General features: G+C 42.9%; 1 protein-coding gene across 5 annotated transcripts in view; it reads left to right on the top strand.

Annotated features, from left to right (window-relative positions):
* LOC109877932 (CBP80/20-dependent translation initiation factor) overlaps positions 1 to 16390 on the top strand; it is a 142339-nt gene extending 125949 nt beyond the window's left edge. For 4 of the 5 annotated variants that reach the window (XM_020470168.2, XM_020470167.2, XM_031802824.1 and 1 more), the window contains 2 exons: positions 11077 to 11130; positions 12033 to 14896. In XM_020470168.2, the coding sequence (XP_020325757.1) occupies positions 11077 to 11130; positions 12033 to 12251 (273 nt within the window). In that variant the 3' untranslated portion in view covers positions 12252 to 14896. Of the gene's footprint in view, positions 1 to 11076; positions 11131 to 12032 lie in introns of all 5 variants that reach the window. The other variant, XM_020470165.2, reaches the window with a different exon arrangement.
* The last annotated feature ends 5778 nt before the right edge of the window (positions 16391 to 22168 follow it).

The following is a 22168-nucleotide window of genomic DNA, read 5'->3' as shown; positions in this document are numbered from 1 at the left end:
CTGTCTAAACTACTGGCACACAGCTCGGACACCCATGTATACCCCACAAGACATGCCACGAGGTCTCTTCACAGTCCCCAAGTCCAGGACAGACTATGGGAGGCACACAGTGCTACATACAGTCATGACTACATACTGTAAATAAATACCTTTACTACCTGTAGCCTGTAACAAATCATATTCGCAAATCCATTTTTCCACATGTTAAAACATTCTCTAGACTTATACAACAAATACATTAACTAACTGTATACCATTTACCAACTCAACCAATTCATAATTTGCAACTTCATCTCCTTCCACCCTCCTCTACCAAGAAAAGCAGAGTTGTTTGCCTGTGCCATGACATCACAAAAATAGCTTGTTCCCAACTCAGGGGACGTTCTGGCTGTGTGCATCTGGTCTCCTCTAGGTCGTATCCATTAGGGCACACTGTAGCGAAAACTTTTGCAAAGGGAAAAAAGAAAAAAAACATTTCTTTAAGGACAAGTTCCTATTTCAGTCCGTTTCAGTCTTCCGTTTGGTGCCTTATGAACCCATTACTGCTTGCGTCAGTTACTTGATGTGGAATGTAGTCATGACTGTATGTAGCACTGTGTGCCTCCCATAGTCTGTCCTGGACTTGGGGACTGTGAAGAGACCTCGTGGCATGTCTTGTGGGGTATACATGGGTGTCCGAGCTGTGTGCCAGTAGTTTAGACAGACAGCTCGGTGCATTCAACATGTCAATATGAAGTCAGCTGTTATGTTTAGACAGACAGCTCGGATTAGATTTTTAAAAACGATCAAAAAACACCTTATGGAACAGCGGGGACTGTGAAGCAACACAAACACAGGCACACACAGACAAACGGAAACATACGCGCACTATACATACACATGGATTTAGTACTTTAGATATATGGTAGTGGTGGAGTAGGGGCCTGAGGGCACACAGTGTGTTGTGAAATCTGTGAATATATTCTAATGTTTTAAAATTGTATAAACTGCCTTAATTTTGCTGGACCCCAGGAAGAGTAGCTGCTACTTTGGCAGCAGCTAATGTGGATCCATAATAAATACAAAAAGATCCACCACCATATTTTACCGTCGGTATGAGGTACTGCATAGACTTCTGTTTTATGAAGCCAATCCTGCCACTGGTGTGCGTGGCCAAAGAGCTCTATTTTCATGTCATCTGACCATAGCATTGCCTGTGGTTTGCTAAACGGCATTGGAACTTGGATTGGAACCAGTGCTTTGGTCAGATGACATGAAAGTAGAGCTCTTTGGCCACGCACACCGGTGCGCTTGTATTAGTATAAAAGCATACAATATACTGTAGCTCAGGATTTGTATTTATTTTATACAGTCTTCTTTGCTCATCTTTATCAAGGGTGCCAATCATTTTGGGGCTGAGTGTATGTTAATCCTGGGATGAATGACAGGGTGAGAGGGAATGGCCTTCGAGAATTACTTTTTAAGGTGGAATTGCCTCACCAACCACAATTTATAAAGTTCTGACCATGTTTAGCCTTGTTTCTTTTGACTGATGCGTTTGGAACCACGGAGCTAAGGAACACCACCAATGAGAATAGAGGTCACAGGTCAGTGAGTGGCAATACCTTAAAAGATGTCACACAGGATTCCCGAGCAGAATGTCTGTGGACATCAGGGAGTTTTCAGTATTCATAGGAAAGGAAGTGGGAATGGGATAATGCGGAAAGGAGTGGTTGGGGGTTCTGGTGACAACCTGCACATGTGGTGCTAAATTCAGTGTAAGTAACGTTAGAGCTTAGCAACCGTCAGTCTACCAGGTCTCCAGGTATGTCATTATGGACATGTCTCAGTTTATATCCCCAGTCCCAATGCTCAGTCTAGGAATTATTTCCTAGTCCCAGTCCTACTGCTGAGACTATTCCGAAGTCTTCAGTAATTACCACAGATCACCAGTAATTCTTCCTAGCAGCCATCTTGCACACGAACATAGTGAATACACACACACACTTCAGCAGGTGACATCTGCTGACAGATAGACAAAACTGGAATGGCATATAACCATTGTAGTGCAGTTACTTGGTTACTTTAGAATCTAAAAGCAATACATCTTTTGATTATAGCTTAGTGTTGTTTTCCCACAGCATTCTATTAAACCTGTTAGCAGCGCTTCATTTAGTCACGTTAATCAATCCACAAATACACTAGGTGTTGCTATTTGATTTATGTTCACTTTTCTGACTACTTCGTAACTGTAGTGGAAACTAGCCTTCGTTACATACAGTATGCAGGCCCCAGCCAGGCAGTCTCAGTTGAGCTGGTGGTGGGTTCTGAATAGCTAGCCTCATCAAACGGGCTTAGTAGTGTAGCTGTGTACACCTAGGCCTGCTCTCCTGCCCTGCCTGCCTGCTCATTGTCCTTTTAATTGGTGTGTGAGAGAGACCAGTGTTAAAGCGCTATCTTCCCCTTAACCTCCAACATGGAAATGTCCAACTCCGTCAGTAACTCCCACAGTGGAACGGCTGTATTCAGAATAATGTCAGTCCTAACAGAATATACAATAGGGAAAGGCTTTAGTTAGAGACAGTGAGAAGATACAATGTTTTATGGACCTCTAGCCCTATTACAACATGTAGAAAAGTGGCCAACGGAAGATCTCTTGTTCAAATTGCACCATTTATTACATGTCTATCCCTACTATTTGGTCCAAAATGTATTAATTCAACCCCACAACCTCTCAACATTTTAGTCCATTTGAGTGTGCTCTGTTTTACCCATAATAATCGAGTTGAAAGTCAAAGCTCTGTGCTGGTGTCGTTGGTTGGTTTCCCGTTTAGGGATATGTCTTGCAGTACTTTTGACCAGAGCCCTATGGGCCCTGCTCAAAAGTTATACACTATAAAAGGAATAGGGTGCCATTTCGGGGGAAGCCCAAGTTTAGTTTCACATGGCGGGGATAGGGTAATTATTGTGGCTTGTCAGCCATTTTAACTCCCAGCCAGACCCAGACAGTGTCCAGGGCCTTCCCTGGTCTCTTTGATCATCCCTCTCTCTCTGGAAGGACCCCCCCTCACAAAGAGCTGCTTGTCTCACTGTTGGCCCCGCTCACACACAAACATGCGCTCGCATGCAGACACACACATACAGGTCATACACACACAAACAGACAGACATAGTCACACAGTCCTCTCATTAGATAACCGCAGACAGAGCAAGGTTGGGTTCATAAGGCACCAAACGGAAGACTGAAACGGACTGAAATAGGGACTTGTCCTTAAAGAAATGTTTTTTTTCTTTTTTTCCTTTGCAAAAGTTTTCGCTACAGTGTGCCCTAATGGATACGACCTAGAGGAGACCAGATGCACACAGCCAGAACGTCCCCTGAGTTGGGAACAAGCTATTTTTGTGATGTCATGGCACAGGCAAACAACTCTGCTTTTCTTGGTAGAGGAGGGTGGAAGGAGATGAAGTTGCAAATTATGAATTGGTTGAGTTGGTAAATGGTATACAGTTAGTTCATGTATTTGTTGTACAAGTCTAGAGAATGTTTTAACGTGGACAAATGGATTTGCGAATATGATTTGTTACAGGCTACAAGTAGTACAGGTATTTATTTACAGTACCAGTCTACATTGTAGAATAATAGTGAAGACATCAAAGCTATGAAATAACACATATGGAATCATGTAGTAACCAAAAAAGAGTTAAACAAATCAAAATATATTTTATATTTGAGATTCTTCAAAGTAGCCACCATTTGCCTTGATAACAGCTTTGCACACTCTTGGCAGTTAGTCACCTGGAAAGTATTTCAATTTACAATTGTGCCTTATTAAAAATTAAATTGTTGAATTTCTTTCCTTAAAACTTGTTAAGCCTATGGGTTCCCCTACAGGAACTACACCGTCCCCCCCCCGTTCAGCTGAAACGGTGGCGCAGGGAATGCAAAAATATTCGTAGAAATATTTAACCTCCACACATTAACAAGTCCATACCTCGAATGAAAGATAAACACCTTGTTCATCTCCCCAGCGTGTCAGATTTTTTAAATGTTTTACGGCGAAAACACAGCATATATTTATGTTAGACCACCACCAAAACAAAGAAAAAACAAAGCCATTTTGTCCAGCAAAATATAAATTGACAAAAGCAGGATTTCTTTTTAAATCATTCACTAACCTCTTGAAAATCTTCATCAGATGACAGTCATATAACATGTTACACAGTACATTTATGTTTTGTTCGATAATATGCATTTTATATCCATAAATCTCGGTTTACATTGACGCCATGTTCAGAAAATTCTCCAAAATGTCCGGAAGAATTATAGAAAGCTATGCCAGATAACAGAAATACTCATCATAAACTTTGACTAAAGATACATGTTCTACATATAATTAAAAAGATACACTGGTTCTTAATGCAACCGCTGTGTCACATTTTTTTTTTACGTTACGGAAAAAGCCTAACATTGCAATAATCTGAGACGGCGCTCAGACGTAACAATATTTCTTCGCTATGTTGGAGTCAACAGAAATACAAAATTACAACATAAATATTCCCTTACCTTTGATGATCTTCGATCAGAATGTAGTGCAAAGAGTCCTAGTTCAACAATAAATCGTTTTGTTTCATAATGTTTAATTCTAGTGTCCATGTAGCAGCATTTGCTACCACTTTCAGCTCAAATGCCCAAAAAATGACTTCTGGTCCAGGATAATTTTGCATCAAAACTTCCAAATTACATATTACAGGTCGACGAAACTGGTCAAACTAAGTGCAGAATCAATCTTCAGGATGTTATAATCATACAAATCGAATAGCATTCCAACCGGGCCATCCTAGTTCATCTGGGGCTGATTGGAACAGACGAAGCACTCCAACGCATACGCGCCTTCAAGCACCTGAATCTTTTGCGACACTCTAGCACTTTCCTTCCCATTAGGTCAAAGTTCACAGCAAATGCTCCATTACACTTTCTACTGAATGAGGACATCTAGTGGAAGACATAGGAAGTGTTTCCAGATCCATAACTTGTTGGGAAGGGAGGGGGCGATGACGTCAAAGTTGCCCCAACTTTCAGGATTTCAAAACTAGTTTGCAAGATTGCCTGCCCTGTGAGTTCTGTTATACTCACAGACATAATTCAAACGGTTTTAGAAACTTCAGAGTATTTTCTATCCAATATTAATTATAATACGCATATATTAGCAATTTAGGACAGATTTTGATGCAGTTCACTATGGGCACGCAATTCATCCAAAGGGGAAATACTGCCCCCTATCTCTAACAGTTCTAACTGAGCCAATCAGTTGTGTTTTGACAAGGTAGGGATGGTATGTAGATAGCCCTGTTTGGTAAAAAGACCAAGTCCATATTATGGCAAGAACAGCTCAAATAAGCAAAGAGATATGACAGTCCATCATTACTTTAAGGAACTTTGAATGTTTCTTCAAGTGCAGTTGCAAAAACCATCAAGTGCAATGATGAAACTGGCTTTCATGAGGACCACCACAGGAATGGAAGTTCATTAGAGTTACCAGCCTCAGAAATTGCATCCCAAATAAATCCTTCACAAGAGTTCAAGTAGCAGACTGTTCAGATTAGACTGTGTGAATCAGGCCTTCATGGTCGATTTTGCTGCAAAGAAACCACTACTAAAGGACACCAATAAGAAGAGACTTGTTTGGGTCAAGAAACACGAACACTGGACGTTAGACCAGTGGAAATCTGTCCTTTGGTCTGGAGTCCAAATTTGAGATTTTTGCTTCCAACCGCTGTGTCTTTGTGAGACGCAGAGTAGGTGAACAGATGATCTCCGCATCTGTGGTTCATGGTGAAGCATGGAGGTGTGGGGGTGCTTTGCTGGTGTCACTGTTGCTGGTGTCACTGTCAGTGATTTATTTAGAATTCAAGGCACATTTAACCAGCATGGCTACCACAGCATTCGTCAGCAATACGTCATCCCATCTGGTTTGCGCTTAGTCCCACTATCATTTGTTTTTCAACAGGACAATGACCCAACACACCTCCAGGCTGTGTAAGAGCTATTTTACCAAGAAGGATAGTGATGGATTGCTGCATCAGATGACCTGGCCTCCACAATCACCTGACCTCAACCCAATTAGGATGAGTTGTACCGCAGAGTGAAGGAAAAGCAGCCAAGTGCTCAGCATATGTGGGAACTCATTCAAGACTGTTGGAAAAGCATTCCAGGTGAATCTGGTTGAGAGAATGCTGAGTGTGCAGGGCTGTCATCAAGGCAAAGGGTGGTTACTTTGAAGAATCTCAAATAGAAAATATATTTGGGTTTGTTTAACCTTTGTTTGGTTACTACATGATTCCATATGTTTTATTTCATAGTTTTGACGTTTTCACTATTATTCAATGTAGAAAATAGTACAAATAAAGAAAAACCCATGAATGAGTAGGTGTGTCCAAATTTCTGACTGGTACTGTATGTTCTTCACAGTTAGAGTGATGTTTGTTTATGTGCACAATACATCATTATGCTCTGTAGATGTTCACCTATCGCTATGTCCTTCACTGTGACCGAACTATTCATCTTTCCTATAGAAAAAGAACATTGGCCTTGCTTTTCAAAGCTTTGATGCTTGTACTACTGTATAGAATCGTCTGTGTGTCATTATTCAGGCTAGATATGAGACCGTTCACACACGACAGTCACACACTTATTCAGGCTGACGGACACACACACACCCCCCCACAAACATGCACACTGTTGCGCATAATGACACTGCTCTGCCCTCCTATGAACAGTGTTTATGGTGCCATTGGTGCGTGTGCTGCCAACCGACAGCCTCTCTCCCCCCACTGTACTGTAGCATAGTGCGTTTACTGAACAGCAGGGGTTAGTGTTTGATGCTCCTCTTTTTAGTCTGTCTGCTGCTGCCGCCGCATTCGGTCGTCCTGCCAGTTTGGCCAAAAAATATATATATTTCCTTAACTGTTCTATGCACATGTTCAACCCAACCCCCCCCAGTTTATACTTTATCCCTCCGCATGTAAGAAATCAGAGGGAAAGACAGAGACACATACACACAGACAAACTCCTTAGGGGAGCTGTATACACACAGACAGGCTGTAAACTAGGGACCTCATTATAATCTGTTTCAGTCTTCATCAGACAGTGTTCATTCTGCCTGAACGATATTCTCTGTCAGTGCAAACGTGTATCGCTGAGAGAGACAACCTACACAGACTGCCTATACCAGAGGGCTAACTCACCTAGGGTTCATATCCGTGGTGGTCTTTCCATCATCCAGCCTTTTGTCCCAGTTACAGATACCATTCCATCTGTTCCTACAAAGACATCCAGCCCAGATAACAAGCTAGATAACGTCACAATTCCCCCTCCAGACTCCACTCCTCGTGGCTTCTTCTTGAGGGAAGTAGAAAGTAGCACATTGTGGTTATTTTTTCTCTCTGGCCTCTTTTCTGCATCCCCTCACCTCTGTGGGACCTGACCATACCCTCAGGAGACGTGATGTACCCATCCTCAGCCCGCCCGGTGAGGTTGTGACCCCCTTCAGCAAGGCAGTGTGACTGGCTGCTCTGGGACAGTGTAGGGCTCTGGTCAAAAATAGTGCACTATATGGGGAATAGGGTGCCATTTGAGAAGCACCGGAGGACTCTTGCAGGAGCTCAGGGAGCGTTAGCTTAGCGGTCACTGTGCTGTACTGTGCAGCAGTGTGGAGTGATGAGGCTCGGAGGACCATCTGATAGCGGACAGTCAGGTAGTTCCCTCAGAGCCAAGCTAGGATACACAGCTTTCACATCCCCACACTGCCCCCAGGGGGCGACTCTGAGAGACACACCAAAGTTAGCACCAAGCTACCTATCTACCACCTCCACAGGAATCTCTACCAATAGGGCTTAATGTATGTTTGTTATAATACATAGTTTGCGCAAAGCTACTTTCTCCTGCCGACTTTAGTTTAGTAAGGCCGAGCTAGCTAGTGCAAGGCTTTGAGTATGGCGTAAGCATACCACCAAGTTACAGGAGTTAATTTGTAGGGCCATGGGCATAATTTCATGTATACATTTGGATGTGTTTACAAAATGGAAGTCCTTTGGACACAAAGTAGCTCCTCTGACCCAGTTTCTTCCATCACAGTTCCAAAATCCCTTCATCCTCCTTGGTGGTTTCCCCACCAGCCACCACCACAACATAGCACTTCTCCCCTTCTACTACTTTTCTGCACGACACATGAAGGATGTTCCTTTTCCATGTGGAATATTTTTGTTTGTCTGAACTGGCCCACCTGCCCCAGCTTCTAGGCTCCTGCGCACACAATTCCCCCAGAGGTGAAAGGTCAACGTCTCTGAGGGCTGGCCATCGATTGGAGTGGTTGGTGCATTAAGCTGTTAAACCACTCTTAGTTGGTTAAGTGTTTGTATCCCAAATGGCACCCTATTCCCTTTACAGTGCATTCGTAAAATATTGAGACCACTTGACCTTTTCCACATTTTGTTACATTACAGCCTTAATTCTAAAATTGATTCAATATTTTAAACAAAGCGAAAACAGATTTTTGGAAATGTTTTCAAATTTATAAAAAAAATAAACAGATTTTTACCTAAGTATGCAGACCCTTTGCTATGAGACTCGAAATTGAACTTGGGTACATCCTGTTTCCGTTGATCATCCTTGAGATGGAACTCTTTGGCCTGAATGACAAGCGTCACGTCTGGAGGAAACCTGGCATGTTTTTCAGTGGCAGGGACTGGGAGACTAGCTAGGATCGAGGGACAGATGAACGGAGAAAAGAACAGAGAGATCCTTGATGAAAACCTGCTCCTTCAGGTCCTCCGACTGGTGGCGAAGGTTCACCTTCCAACAGGACAACGACCCTAACCACACAGCCCAAGCAATGCTGGAGTGGCTTCCTGGACAAGTCTCTGAATGTACTTCAGTGGCCCAGCCTGATCCCGGGCTTGAACCTGATCGAACATCTCTGTAGAGACCTGAAAATAGCCGTGCGGCGACGCTCAACATCCAACCTAACAGAGCTTAAGAGGATCTGCAGAGAACAATGGGAGAAACTCCCCAAATGCAGGTGTCCCGAGCTTGTAGTGTCATACCTAAGAAGACTCGAGGCTGTAATCGCTGCCAAAGGTGCTTCAAGGTACTGAGTAAAGCATCTAAAATACTTACAGTATGTAAATGAGATATTTGTTTTTTATTTTTAATAGATTTGCAAAAATTTCAATCAACCTGTTTTTGCTTTTGTCATTGTGGGTAAATTGATGGGGGGGAAGCTGTTTAATCGGTTTTAGAATAAGGCTGTAACGTAATTACACGTTAAGGGGTCTGAATACTTTCTGAAGTAGTGTACTATTAGGGAATAGTGCCATTTGGGACACTCACAGTGTGTGGGAAATAGCTCAGTATTTCAGGGTAGGAATTTGCTTACTTATTAACTCCTCCTTAAGCAGTTTAAGCACCACCATGCACCATTATTTGTGATTATTATTATCATTATTATCTGTGATGAAGCGAAACTAGCTCATGAGAAGTGTGTGTGTGTGCGCGTACATGCCTACTTGTATGTTCTGAAAGTATTTTTTGGCAGCAGAGTCACCAAATTGAATTTGTTCTCTGACAGTCTCAGAACAAAGGCGGACAGATCCTGCTCTGCTCTCCTCTCTCTGTTCCATATGATCTAATTGTTTGTAGTTACACACCCAATAAAGATCTGCCAACACAGTCGCACAGCCTCAGATAGCTCAGCAATAGATCCTTATGGTGTTTGGACCTGACTGAATTTACAGCCCCGTTCTGCTCGTCTATGTTCTGTTCTATGTTCTGTTTGGACTGAGCTGGACATGCACACACTGAGCTGTATGTTTAGTGAGCCGAGCTTGCCTCCCGGGTGGCGCAGTGGTTGAGGGCGCTGTACTGCAGCGGCAGCTGTGCCACCAGAGACCCTGGGTTCACGCCCAGGCTCTGTCGTAACTGCCCGCGACCGGGAGGTCCGTGGGGCGACGCACAATTGGCCTAGCGTCGTCCGGGTTAGGGAGGGTTTGGCCGGGAGGGATATCCTTGTCTCATCACGCCCCAGTGACTCCTGTGGCGGGCCGGGCGCAGTGCGCGCTAACCAAGGTTGCCAGGTGCACGGTGTTTCCTCCGACACATTGGTGCGGCTGGCTTCCGGGTTGGATGCGCGCTGTGTTAAGAAGTAGTGCGGCTTGGTTGGGTTGTGTATCGGAGGACGCATGACTTTCAACCTTCGTCTCTCCCGAGCCCGTACGGGAGTTGTAGCGATGAGACAAGATAGTAGCTACTAAAACAATTGGATACCATGAAATTGGGGAGAAAAAGCAGTAAATTCAAAACCTTACAGACAGAGAGACAACCCCTCCTTGGTGTGCATAGTACATTTAGAGTACCATCTCTGCTCTGGGTATACACTCAGTGTACAAAACATTAAGGACATCTGCTCTTTCCATGACATATACTGACCAGGTGAATCCCGGTAAAAGCTATGATCCCTTATTGATGTCGCTTGTTAAATCCACTTCAATCAGTGTAGCTGAAGGGCAGGATTTTTAAGCCTTGAGACAATTGAGACATGGATTGTGTATGTGTGCCTTACAGAGGGTGAATGGGCAAGACAAAAGATTTAAGTGCCTTTGAATGGGGTATGGTAGTAGGTGCCAGGCGCACCGGTTTGTGTCAAGAACTTCAACGCTGCTGGGTTTTTTACACTCAACCGTTTCCAGTGTGTATCAAGAATAGTCCACCACCCAAAGGACATCAGCCAACTTGACACAACTTTATGAAGCATTGGCATCAACATGGGCCAGCATCCCTGTGGAACACTTTCAAGACCTTGCATTGTCCATGCCCGACTAATTGAGGCTGTTCTGAGGGCAAAAGGGGATGCAACTCAATATAAGGAAGGTGTTCCTAATGTTTGCTATACTCAATTATCGGTCTCACTCTCTGTGGAGCTGTGTTACTTTGAGCCAGCCATATATAGAAAATAATGAAGTATCATCTCTATAAGAGCCATCCTCTCATCATCTCTGTTCTCTTCTGTAACTCTCTGTTCTCTGTCTGTCTGTCTCTTACAGCTGCTGGAGTCTCCAGAGGTGAAGGAGGATGCGGTCCTCTGTTATTCTATGGAGGTATGTACTTTACTTTACCATACTACTGAACGTCAATACGGTCCTTCATATGTACTGATGCCTCCTACAGCTGCACACAGTCATTTATGAATAATGAATTGTTATGTTATGTGTGATAGATTTGTTTTGAATGCACAGATAACTCAAGCCATAGTAGGAGTGTGTCTGTAGTGAGGCCATTTTCTCTGTCTGGATGTATTGAAGGAGTCTTCTGTCTCATCATGAATTATAGAGTGACTGTGAAGTAGTGTAGAGGCTAAGAACAGAGTCTGAAACTCCCTGAGTCCCAGCCTGTAGACTGGAGCTGGGTTGGAGAAGGGGGGGCTAGGTAAGAGCTTTGTTCAAAGGGGAAAAAGAGAGCGATAGGGCAGGCAAGGTGGGGCGGCAGGTAGCCAAGTGGTTAGAGCATTGGGCCAGTAACCAAAAGGTTGCTAGATCGAATCCCCGAGCTGACAAGGTAAAAAAAATATATGTTGTTCTGCCCCTGAACAAGGCAGTTAACCCACTGTTCCCCGGTAGGCCGTCATTGTAAATTTGTTCTTAACTGACTTGCTTAGTTAAATAAAGGTAGCTTTAAAAAGACTGCAATAGCTATAGTGGAGCTAGTCAGTAATTGTAACCTTGAATTATATGGGAAATTGGGAATATATGACAGACAGACCAGACAGACAGGCCAAGGTTCCTATAATGGGACTCCCTCCTTCTGAGACAGACATCTGTTAATGAGCCTGCCCCCTGCATGCCACAACTCAGACAGACACCCCCACTCTTTAGTCAGCCAGCCACGACCCGTCTCTCAGACTACCCTTCTTAATATTCAGACAGCTAGACATAACCCCCGACTCCAACGCCAAGTCACCTCTCCTCTTTTCCTCTCCCTCTCCTCCTCCCTCATCCTCCAGCTGCAGTCCACTGGTCGTCTCCTGGAGGAGCAGCTTCCAGAGATGATGACAGAGCTCCTGGCTGCGGCCAGGGACAAGATGCTGTGTCCAGCCGAGTCCCAGCTAACTCGCTCCTTGCTCATGGAGATCATCGAGCTGCACGCCAACCACTGGACCCCTCTGGAGGACCTCACCACACAGTACTACAACAGGACCATCCAGAAGCTCACCACCGCCTAGCCCTCCAGACCCAGGACCGGTCCCATAGGTCAGGCACATGGAGGCCTGAGCTGGGTTGATGGCCGGGATGCATGGGGCTGGACTAGACATGGGACTGTACAGAGTCGCAGAACATAATTGGTTGGCCCCCATACAAGACTGCAAATGTGTTTAGGTATAAGGAGATGGGACTGACAAGACATACAGACAGACTTGAAATCCATGCAAAGACAAACACTACACCACACACACAGACAGAAGAGACTGGCCACTGGCCATGCAGCCTGCACACATTCGACGGTGGGGGCGTGTCTGGTCACTGAGATGGGTGGAGGACAAAGAGACGACATGATGTGTGGGGGGGGGGGTGGAACAGCAGCCGCCTGTCCTTGGTGAACAGTCTCTCCTCAGAGGTTAAAAAGAGAAGAAGCAGGGGGGGTCCAGGGAGATTTCTTTCTCTCTGTGTTCATGTGCCAACCACCCTTCCTCCTTTCTGTCTTTCTCCTTTATCTATCTCCCCTCCTCCTCTCTGTCCCAGACCCTTTCACCCCAGGGTCTATGTGGCTGACTGGGGGAGATGAGAGGGGAGGCAGGCAGACCTCCCTCCAGTGGGCCAGGTCAAATGTCCAGACTGCAGGGCTAGGTTCCAGTAAGGCCTGCCTTTGTCCCCCCCACTCCCCAGAGGCGCTTTGTGTGGCTGAGACACTGGCTGGCGCACTCTGGATTGCTGGCTGGGTAGCAGATGGCTTCTGGCGCCTCAGTGGGCTGGCTGCAGACACCCTCCCAGTCCCACCTACACTCCAGCCAAGGCCAACCCATCCTCCAACCCAGGCTAACACTAACCCAGCCAGGCCGCTGACAGACGGGGGCAGTAGGTTTGTCCTGGGGGCCAGTGGGGCTGCCGTGGGGGGCTAGGGATTGGGGAGTGTTGGGAGGCGTAGCAGACAGCAGCATTGCTGCTTTAGTGGGGCTTTTGTTGTCATTGTCATTTTCAGAGGGGTTTAATTTTCTCTGTCCATGCTTTTGTTACCTTTTATTAATTATATTATATTATTGTTACTATTATTGTATTATTTCTTTTAAATCATGTACTGTAAATATGTATGATAATGGGATATTTTAGGGTAGAGGTATTGCACAGGTTGGATTTGTTTTGCACTGTTTTAAGGTGATTACTTGTTTTAAAAGAAGCAAATACTTTTTAACGGTGGTATGGATAAATACTAGCATTAAGAAGAATCAATAGGTTTGAGGGGTTGGTTGACTAGAAAGGGAAGGTTTAGCCAGAAGGAAGAATCAAAGAAATTATGGATTTGATGAAGTCAGTCAGACTAGTGGCCTTGTGAACTATAACTACATTTATAGAGTTGCGTCCTTGCTGTTTTGAAAGACAAGGCCAAGAGAGGTGGAGAGTGCTTGCCGAGTGACCGAATTTAGTGAGGTTATTTATTCGATTTTTTTTTTTCCTGCAAAAAAAACAACAACAAAAAACGAGCCTGATACAAATCGCTTCTTCAAATGTTCTCCTGTTCAAGCAGCCATTTTGCAGTGTTGGACATTTTGCAACTCTATCTGTATGATGATGAAGTATTTGCTTTTGAGAGAGAAAAAAATCTGTTTCATTTTACAGATTATAAAAACATATACATATATATATATATATTTGACAATGTAGTTAGCTAGTATGTGATTCGCATTACTCTGGCTTCTGCAAATGTGTGTACAACACTATTAACATATCAACCCCATCATCATTATGTAATCCAATTCAATGTAATCGAATATACAGAAAATACCAGTATTTAAGACAACGAAGCAAGCTCTAGGAGGGCATGGTGCAAAGAGAGACAAGGGCTACGTCCCCTTTATCAACCCTTCCAAAGTGTGCACTTGTTCACTTCCCTTTCCTGATTTGAAAGGAATGACTGGTTTAAGAAATATGATATTCTAGCCATGATGATTAGCTATAGGGTTGTGGTTGTGTGGATAGGACGTGGCCTTTCCATGTGTTCTTACTATGGCTTCAGCTCATGTTGAAGGAACTGCTCTTTCTGCGGGGCAGTCTTTCAGTCCTAGTACTACTAGTGTTACTAGCTTCTGAGTTCCTTTGAACTGAATCTCTGGGCATTTTTCTTTTTTTTTTTTTTGCATCAAGAATTCAAATCTTTTAAGGTAGGCACACATCCAAAACAATAGGGTATTTTAAAACAGATAACTGACAAAATAAAGGAAACACCAACACTGGGGCTACCATGAGCCAGAACAGCTTCAATGTCCCTTGGCGTCGATTCTACAAGTGTCTGGAACTCAATTGGAGGGATGCAACACCATTCCTCCACTAGAAATTCAATCATTTGCTGGTGTTGGTAAACACTCAGGGAATCTCCCTTAAGTGTTCAATTGGGTTTGAGATCTGGTGTCAGAGACGGCCATGGCGTATGGTTTACATTGGTTTGATGAGCATGAAACATTCAGTGACCAGTCGTGCCCTGTGGATGGGGTTATTGTCGTCCTATGGGGGCATAGCCATGGTAGCCAAAATAATGGCCTGCGCAGTATTTTTATACATGACCCTAAGCATGATGGGATGTTAATTGCTTAATTAACTCAGGAACCACACCTGTGTGGAAAAACCTGCTTTCAATAAACATTGTATCTCTCATTTACTCAAGAGTTTCAATTATTTTGGCAATTACCTGTATATACAAACCCATCTGTCTAGATAAGTAGATAAGGTGAATTTCATTTTAGTTTGATAAAATACAATGGGTCTTGATTTTCAGTGACTAAAATTGTGATTCCGATGATCACTTGCCTGGTAAGTGTGGTATAATGTTAGATTGTAAATAATGCTATTGGGTGATTCCATATGCAAAGAAGTGACTCTCCTCTGTGACAAAGGGCCTCCCGGCGCCCTCTGACCTTAGACCTTTAGGTTACATGACTCGCCCTACTATTGAATGCGACGCACCTCCATTTGCATCTCATTGACATTGGGAGGTATATGGTATAGCATCATCACAGCGTTGTAACCCCAGCGAGGCGAGACTACCAGCCAGATGGTGCACAGATAATGAGCTGTAGAATTTGTGGAAGTTGTTGGTCATCAATTTTATTTTTTATTAAGCAATTTAAAAAATGTAATAACTGAAGAGGTGTAAAAAAAAAATGTAGGTGTTGTACTATGGTTTTTAGCTGCCTGAAATATTTAGGCGTCTGTATTGACGCAGCCGCTAAACGTTCTCACGTTCTAGACAATTTTATTTTCCCATTTCCTGAGAACATCTCCCCCTTCACTCTACCGTTCAGCCACTGAAGCCTCTTTATTTTAAGAAACCATCTCGTATGTCTGGGGGATGTCTTGTGTTGCACTGTTTTGACTCAAACACAATCTTCTTCAGAATGAGTAAGGATGTAATACCTGAGAAAAGCTCTGTTTCCTCTCGATTTATGCTCTGCCACATGTCGCTATGCTCACAATGAGCTCTCATTCTTCAGACACAGAATATTTATTTAACTAGGCAAGTTGAGAACAAATTCTTATTTACAGTGACAGCTTACTGGGGAACAGTGGGTTAACTGCCTTGTTCAGGGGGCAGAACAACAGATTTTTACCTGGTTAGCTCGGGGATTCAATCCAGCAACCTTTCGGTTACTGGCCCAAAGCTCTAAACACTAGGCTACATGTACACACTGGGACTGTCCTATATGAATCATACTACATACTAATGTCATCTCTGTTAAAAGGTTTTGCATACTTTCAAAATTGAGTATTACCTATAGACATTATACTATATTTTATGTGTCTGACTAGTTGTATGACTGGATGTCCTTGGCCCATTGTGTTGCCTTTGTTAGGCCCTGACCCAAACCCGGGGCTAGCCTGCAGCGTCAGGAGGGCTCACTGAGCCTGGGTTCACTCCCCCAGGGGCCTGGGTCTCTGAGCTCGCCCCTGGAACACAGGCAGGTTGTCCTTCAGCGTCCGTCCACATCAATCACTGTCTGGGGATGTGAGGGAGGAGAGGAAAGGGTGGTGAGACGGGGTAGTCGGGGCATCAAACATACTGGGAACGTTAAGAGCATGTGAAATGTTACTGCTCATGTCTCCTCCATTTTAAAATGATTTCTGGTAAATATGCATTAAAGATGTGCATAGCTGTGTGTGCAAATTGTGATTTATTATAGACAGTTCCACTCCGCTCTTATGACGAGGAGTAACAAAAAGCACACACTGATAATTAATCTCACAACATGTGGACTGTTCAATATATGAAGGTGTCTTTATGTAAAAATTCTTATCTTTAGAATAGTTGATTTACCTTTTTTATTTGAACAGGAAAGTCATATTGAGCCTAAAGTATCTTGAACATGAGCCCTGCACATACATAAACTAACATCAATAGGCAAGAATAGATAAGTACACACACATCAAGATACACAACACAGAAAAGTAAAACGAACACATTCTTCATTACAAAAATCCTCTTGTCAGCTGTCTGAATTGCCCTAGGGACACCAAAGCATCCAATTGAAATGTCTTTTGGAGATTATTCCAAACATGGGGTGCAAGGAAGTCAAAGGCTGATATACTCGAGGCGTTGTATCACTTTGTGTTCTCCTTTAACAGGTACTGTATCTTTTTAATAATGCACACCATTTGATACACACAACCCTGAAATGATACTGTGAACAGACTGTCAGACACCCCATCTACAACCATGTTTGTCTCCAGTCTCCACCTCGGTCTCTTGTGTGTCTTATGATGTGGATGTTGGGTGAATGACGAGCACGGCCCTGTGCTAATGGTGTCATCGAGCCGAGGGGAGATGGCTAAACGGAGGATGGAGAGACTGCTCCCTCCATCCCTCCCTAGGCTGAATTAGAATCATGGCTAATTTTGCCCGGGCGTCGGAGGATAAACAGAGAGGACCATGCGGGCTGGAGACTCATCCAGCTAGCTACGTCTTCCAGTGAATTAGATCGCATTACCGAATCACAGTAGGAGTTCATGTTGGCCAGCCAGTCTAGACTATCTGCAGCACAAAGAGATGTTTGGCCGGCCAGTCTGCACAAAAAGAGAGGAAAGCTCTCCCATGGACTGACCGACCAAGACAAGGGGGATGGGGAGGACTTTATGGTCCAGACATTCTATGACCTTTTCATGGTGGAGTTAGTGGGAGTCATCTTTGGTTGATTAATTACCCTACATAGTATGACAACTATAAACTGGACTGAAACATTAGTAAGAAAAAGACAGACAGCAAGTAAAGTTTTAGCTACTTAGATGTATTATTATCAGCAGTCACAATGGATGCGTTTCGGCCACCATTTCAAGCCTTCGTCAGTAACATTAGTTGAACTGTAATATGAATGGTTACGTGTTAGGCATTGTTTCTGGGAAGAGGATTTTGTCATGGTCGTCCAGACAGAGTCCTGTGTCTGGTCTTCCTGTCCCCTGGTCATCGTGGCTGTGAGGCTTTATTCTGGGGCTGTGTTGTCAGGACTGATGGATGAGCTGGGTGTGAGCTAGCTAGCTGAGTAACTGCTCAGCCTAGCCTGGGTCTATTGTGTAGGGCAGACAAAGGGAGGCTGTGACTCAGCTGTCCTTGATAGCAAGGCACAAAGAGAGAGAGAGAGAGAGAGAGGAGACACAACCCCCATGAACACACAAACTCTCAGCTGAGTAGTCCCAATCCTGATGATGCCATTCAGATGTCACCACTCCTATAGCTCTGCCACTGATGGGCAGGGGAAGATACAGTACCTGTAGTCACTGATTATTTGTGAGCTTTTGAATGCGTGTGCTCATGCCACCTGCATTCACAGCTCATTTCTGACCCGTATATATATATATATATATATATATATGTGTGAAAATGAATCGCATGCATTTGTGTGTGTGTGAGAGAGAGAGATAATTCACTCCAGTGAGCCAGACGTGTACTGCAGGGGTGGTCTTGCTGAGGGGAGCGGAAGAGAAAGGCGAAAGGACGTGTGAGGAAAACTGGAGCAGAGAAAGAGAGAAGAAAAGTCCCTCTGATGCTTTAGTCACTGTATTACTTCTATGATAGAGGAACCAATAGCTAGAGGCTACAGGAGGAGTTTAGCTGGTTTGGCTTTGCAGTGTAACGACTCATAGACTTCATATTGTATGCGGTTAGGAAAGTGGGAATGTGAGAATAGATTTTGCAATCTGACTTTTCTTTCTTTAGTTTTTAAAGGCCCAGTGCAGACATAAACATGCTTTACCTGTGTTTTATGTATACAGTGCCTTCCGAAAGTACTCATAACCCTTGACTTATTCCACATTTTGTTGTGCTACAGCCTGAATTCAAAATAGATTAAATAGATTTGTTTTCTCACCCATCTACACACAATACCTCATAATGACAAAGTGAAAACATGTTTTTAGAAGTTTTTGCAAATGTATTGAAAATGAAATACAGAAATATCTCATTTACCTAAGTATTCACACCCCTGAGTAAATACATGTTAGAATTACCTTTGGCAGTGATTACAGCTGGGAGACTTTCTGGGTAAGTCTCTAAGAGCTTTGCACACCTGGATGGTACAATATTTGCCCATTATTCTTTACAAAATTCTTCAAGCTCTGGCAAATTGGTTGTTGATCATTACTAGATAACAATTTTCAAGTCTTACCATAGATTTTCAAGCCGATTTCATTCAAAACTGTAACTGAGCCACTCGGGGACATTCACTGACCACGTTTACATGCACACCAATATCACACACCAGTATCCCGTTATTGTTAGGGATACTCAAGTAATATATATAAACATCATATCCATTTACAATAACCCCAAAAATCTTGTATCCTGGTGTATGAGAAACCCAGATAAGATGCCTGGGCTATGCTTATCTAAGACGGGATAATGTGGCATGTAAACTTTCTTATCCCGTACACTGTAGTTTTTGCAGTCTGCGCAGGCTCAGTTTCACATATCACGGGTGTTGTGTAATGATGTTTTCATCTGATTGTCAAACAAATCACTTCAAAAAGTAGTCTACCCGCACAGTTTGATCCACCATAATAATTTAGCCTTCTATAATGAATTTACTATAATTTAAATGAAGTTTCTCCTTAAAATGTCTGACATTTGGTAGGCCATTTGTTTGTCAACTATAGTTTGATACATGCAGCTTCTCTTCTGCCATATCTTGTTGCCCCAGAAGACTAAATAAAGTAGTGCTCACCAGAATAATGTCTTACATCGATAGAATTAATGCATTAGTAATCTAGTTAAAACCGGTAAAAACCGGTAAAATGTCATCAGTTTCACCGGTTTTAAGGAAATTAAAAACGGCGAAAACGACAAAACATGTTTCTGATAAGACTTCAGTTTGGCTTGGGTGCATATTTTATGTGGTTGAAATACTGTCTGCATAACGGTGTCAAAGATAACACATTACATGCACATTCGCATTTTCTCAAGAGATGCTGAAAAAAGAAAGAAATATTCCTGTTCCCGAGACCAAATTAACATTTGTTGAATCATTTCACAGTATGAAATGCATAATTATGCAGGAGTTGCTTTGCCACATTTTTTGCAGTGTTACTTTAGTGTCTTGTTGCAAACAGGATGCATATTTTAGAATATTTTTTATTCTGTACAGGCTTCCTTCTTTTCACTTTGTCAATTAGGTTAGTAATTGTGGATTAACTACAGGGTTGTTGTCTCCTTTCACAGCCATTAAACTCTGTAACTTTTTAAAAGTCACCTTTGGCCTCATGGTAAAATCCCTAAGTGGTTTCCTGCCTCTCTGGAAACTTGAGTTAGTAAGGACGCCTGTATCTTTGTAGTGACTGGCTGTATTGATACACCATCCAAAGCCTAATTAATAACTTCACCATGTTCAAAGGGATATTCAACGCCTGTTTTTTTTATCTACCAAAAGGAGCCCTTCTTTGGAAGAAAATGTTATCAATGTTAAATTCAGGCAGTAACACAACAAAATGTGGAAAAAGTCAAGTGGTGTGAAAACTTTCTGAAGGCACAGTACATGTATTTCCACACTATGAGGTTGGTATAATACTGTCATTGTGAAAATGACAAAAGTGAATTTTTAGTGGAAGAACCATTTGAATAGACCACCTGAAATGTCCGCCTGTTTTTGGTGGGATGGAGTTTTGGCCTGCCTGGTAACATCACCAGAAAGTAATTTAGTTAATAATAGACCAAAAAGAAAAAGAGCTCCAAACCTGTCGGCCAATAAAAGCTAGTTTTCAGTTTTCCCCTCCCCACTCAGACCACTCTAAGACAGTCCTAGCTAAATTATTGCTTAAGAGTGCTTTTTTGTTTCCTTTTGACCATTTTAATGGAAAACAATCACAATAAGGTATTTTAAGAATTTGTTCTTAACTGACTTGCCTAGTAAAATAAAGGTGACATTTGTTTTATCATTTAAAAGGTACTTAATTGATATGGTCATTTTCATAAATTCATACAATGTTTGGGAAGGACATAATACTAATTTGTGAAAATTCTATAGCAATACAGAGTGGGAAAGCGGCTGTGTGTGGACAATTAATAGACACTGCAGTATATACAACATATTAAAAACATCTGCCTTGTCCAGGACCAGTGTCTACGCAGACCAGCGCTCTATAGCCAATCAGAGCTAAAGTAGGCCTACAGTTGTAGTCTGAAGTTTACATACACTTAGGTCATTAAAACTCGTTTTTCAACAACTCCACAAATTTCTTGTTAATTAACTATAGTTTTGGCAAGTCGGCTAGGACATCTACTTTGTGCATGACAAAGTCATTTTTCCAACAATTGTTTACAGACAGATTACTTCACTTATAGTTCGCTGTATCACAATTCCAGTGGGTCAGAAGTTTACATAGACTATGTTGACTGTGCCTTTAAACAGCTTGGAAAATTCCAGAAAATTATGTCATGGCTTTAGAAGCTTCTGATAGGCTAATTGACATAATTTGAGTCAATTTGAGATGTACCTGTGGATGTATTTCAAGGCCTACCTTCAAACTCAGTGCCTCTTTGCTTGACATCATGGGAAAATCCACAAGACCACAAGTCTGGTTCATCCTTGGGAGCAATTTCCAAATGCCTGAAGGTACCAAATTCATCTGTACAAACAATAGTACAAAAGTATAAACACCATGGGACCACGCCGCTGTCATACCACTCAGGAAGGAGACGTGTTCTGTCTCAGTGATGAACGTACTTTGGTGCGAAAAGTGCAAATCAATCCCAGAACATCAATGCTGGAGGACACAGGTACAAAAGTATCAATATCCACAGTAAAATTAGTCCTATATCGACATAACCTGAAAGGCCACTCAGCAAGTAAATAGCCACTGCTCCAAAACCGCCATAAAAAAGCCAGACTATGGTTTGCATCTGCACATGGTGACAAAGATCGTACTTTTTGAAGAAATGTCCTCTGGTCTTTCGAAACAAAAATAGAACTGTTTGGTGTTTGGAGGAAAGCCGGAGAACATCATCCAAACCATGAAGCACGGAGGTGGCAGCATCATGTTGTGGGGGTGCTTTGCTGCAGGAGGGGCTGGTGCACATCACAAAATAGATGGCATCGTGAGGCAAGAAAATGATGTGCATATACTGAAGCAACATTTCAAGACCTCAGTCAGGAAGTTAAAGCTTGGTCGCAAATGGGTCTTCCAAATGGACAATGACTCCAAGCATACTTCCAAAGTTGTGGAAAAATGGCTTAAGGACAACAAAGTCAAGCTATTGGAGTGGCCATCACAAAGCCCTGACCTCAATCCTATAGAAAATGTGTGGACAGAACTGAAAAAGCCTGTGCAAGCAAGGAGACCTACAAACCTGACTCAGTTACACCAACTCTGTCAGGAGGAATGGGACAAAATTCACCCAACTTATTGTGGGAAGCTTGAGGAAGGCTACCAGAAACGTTTGACCCAAGTTAAA

This window comes from Oncorhynchus kisutch, linkage group LG23 (genome assembly GCF_002021735.2).
Source record: "Oncorhynchus kisutch isolate 150728-3 linkage group LG23, Okis_V2, whole genome shotgun sequence".
Taxonomy (NCBI): Eukaryota; Metazoa; Chordata; class Actinopteri; order Salmoniformes; family Salmonidae; genus Oncorhynchus; species Oncorhynchus kisutch.
Note: the sequence above shows the minus strand (reverse complement) of the source record. Positions and strands in the feature narration are given on the sequence as shown.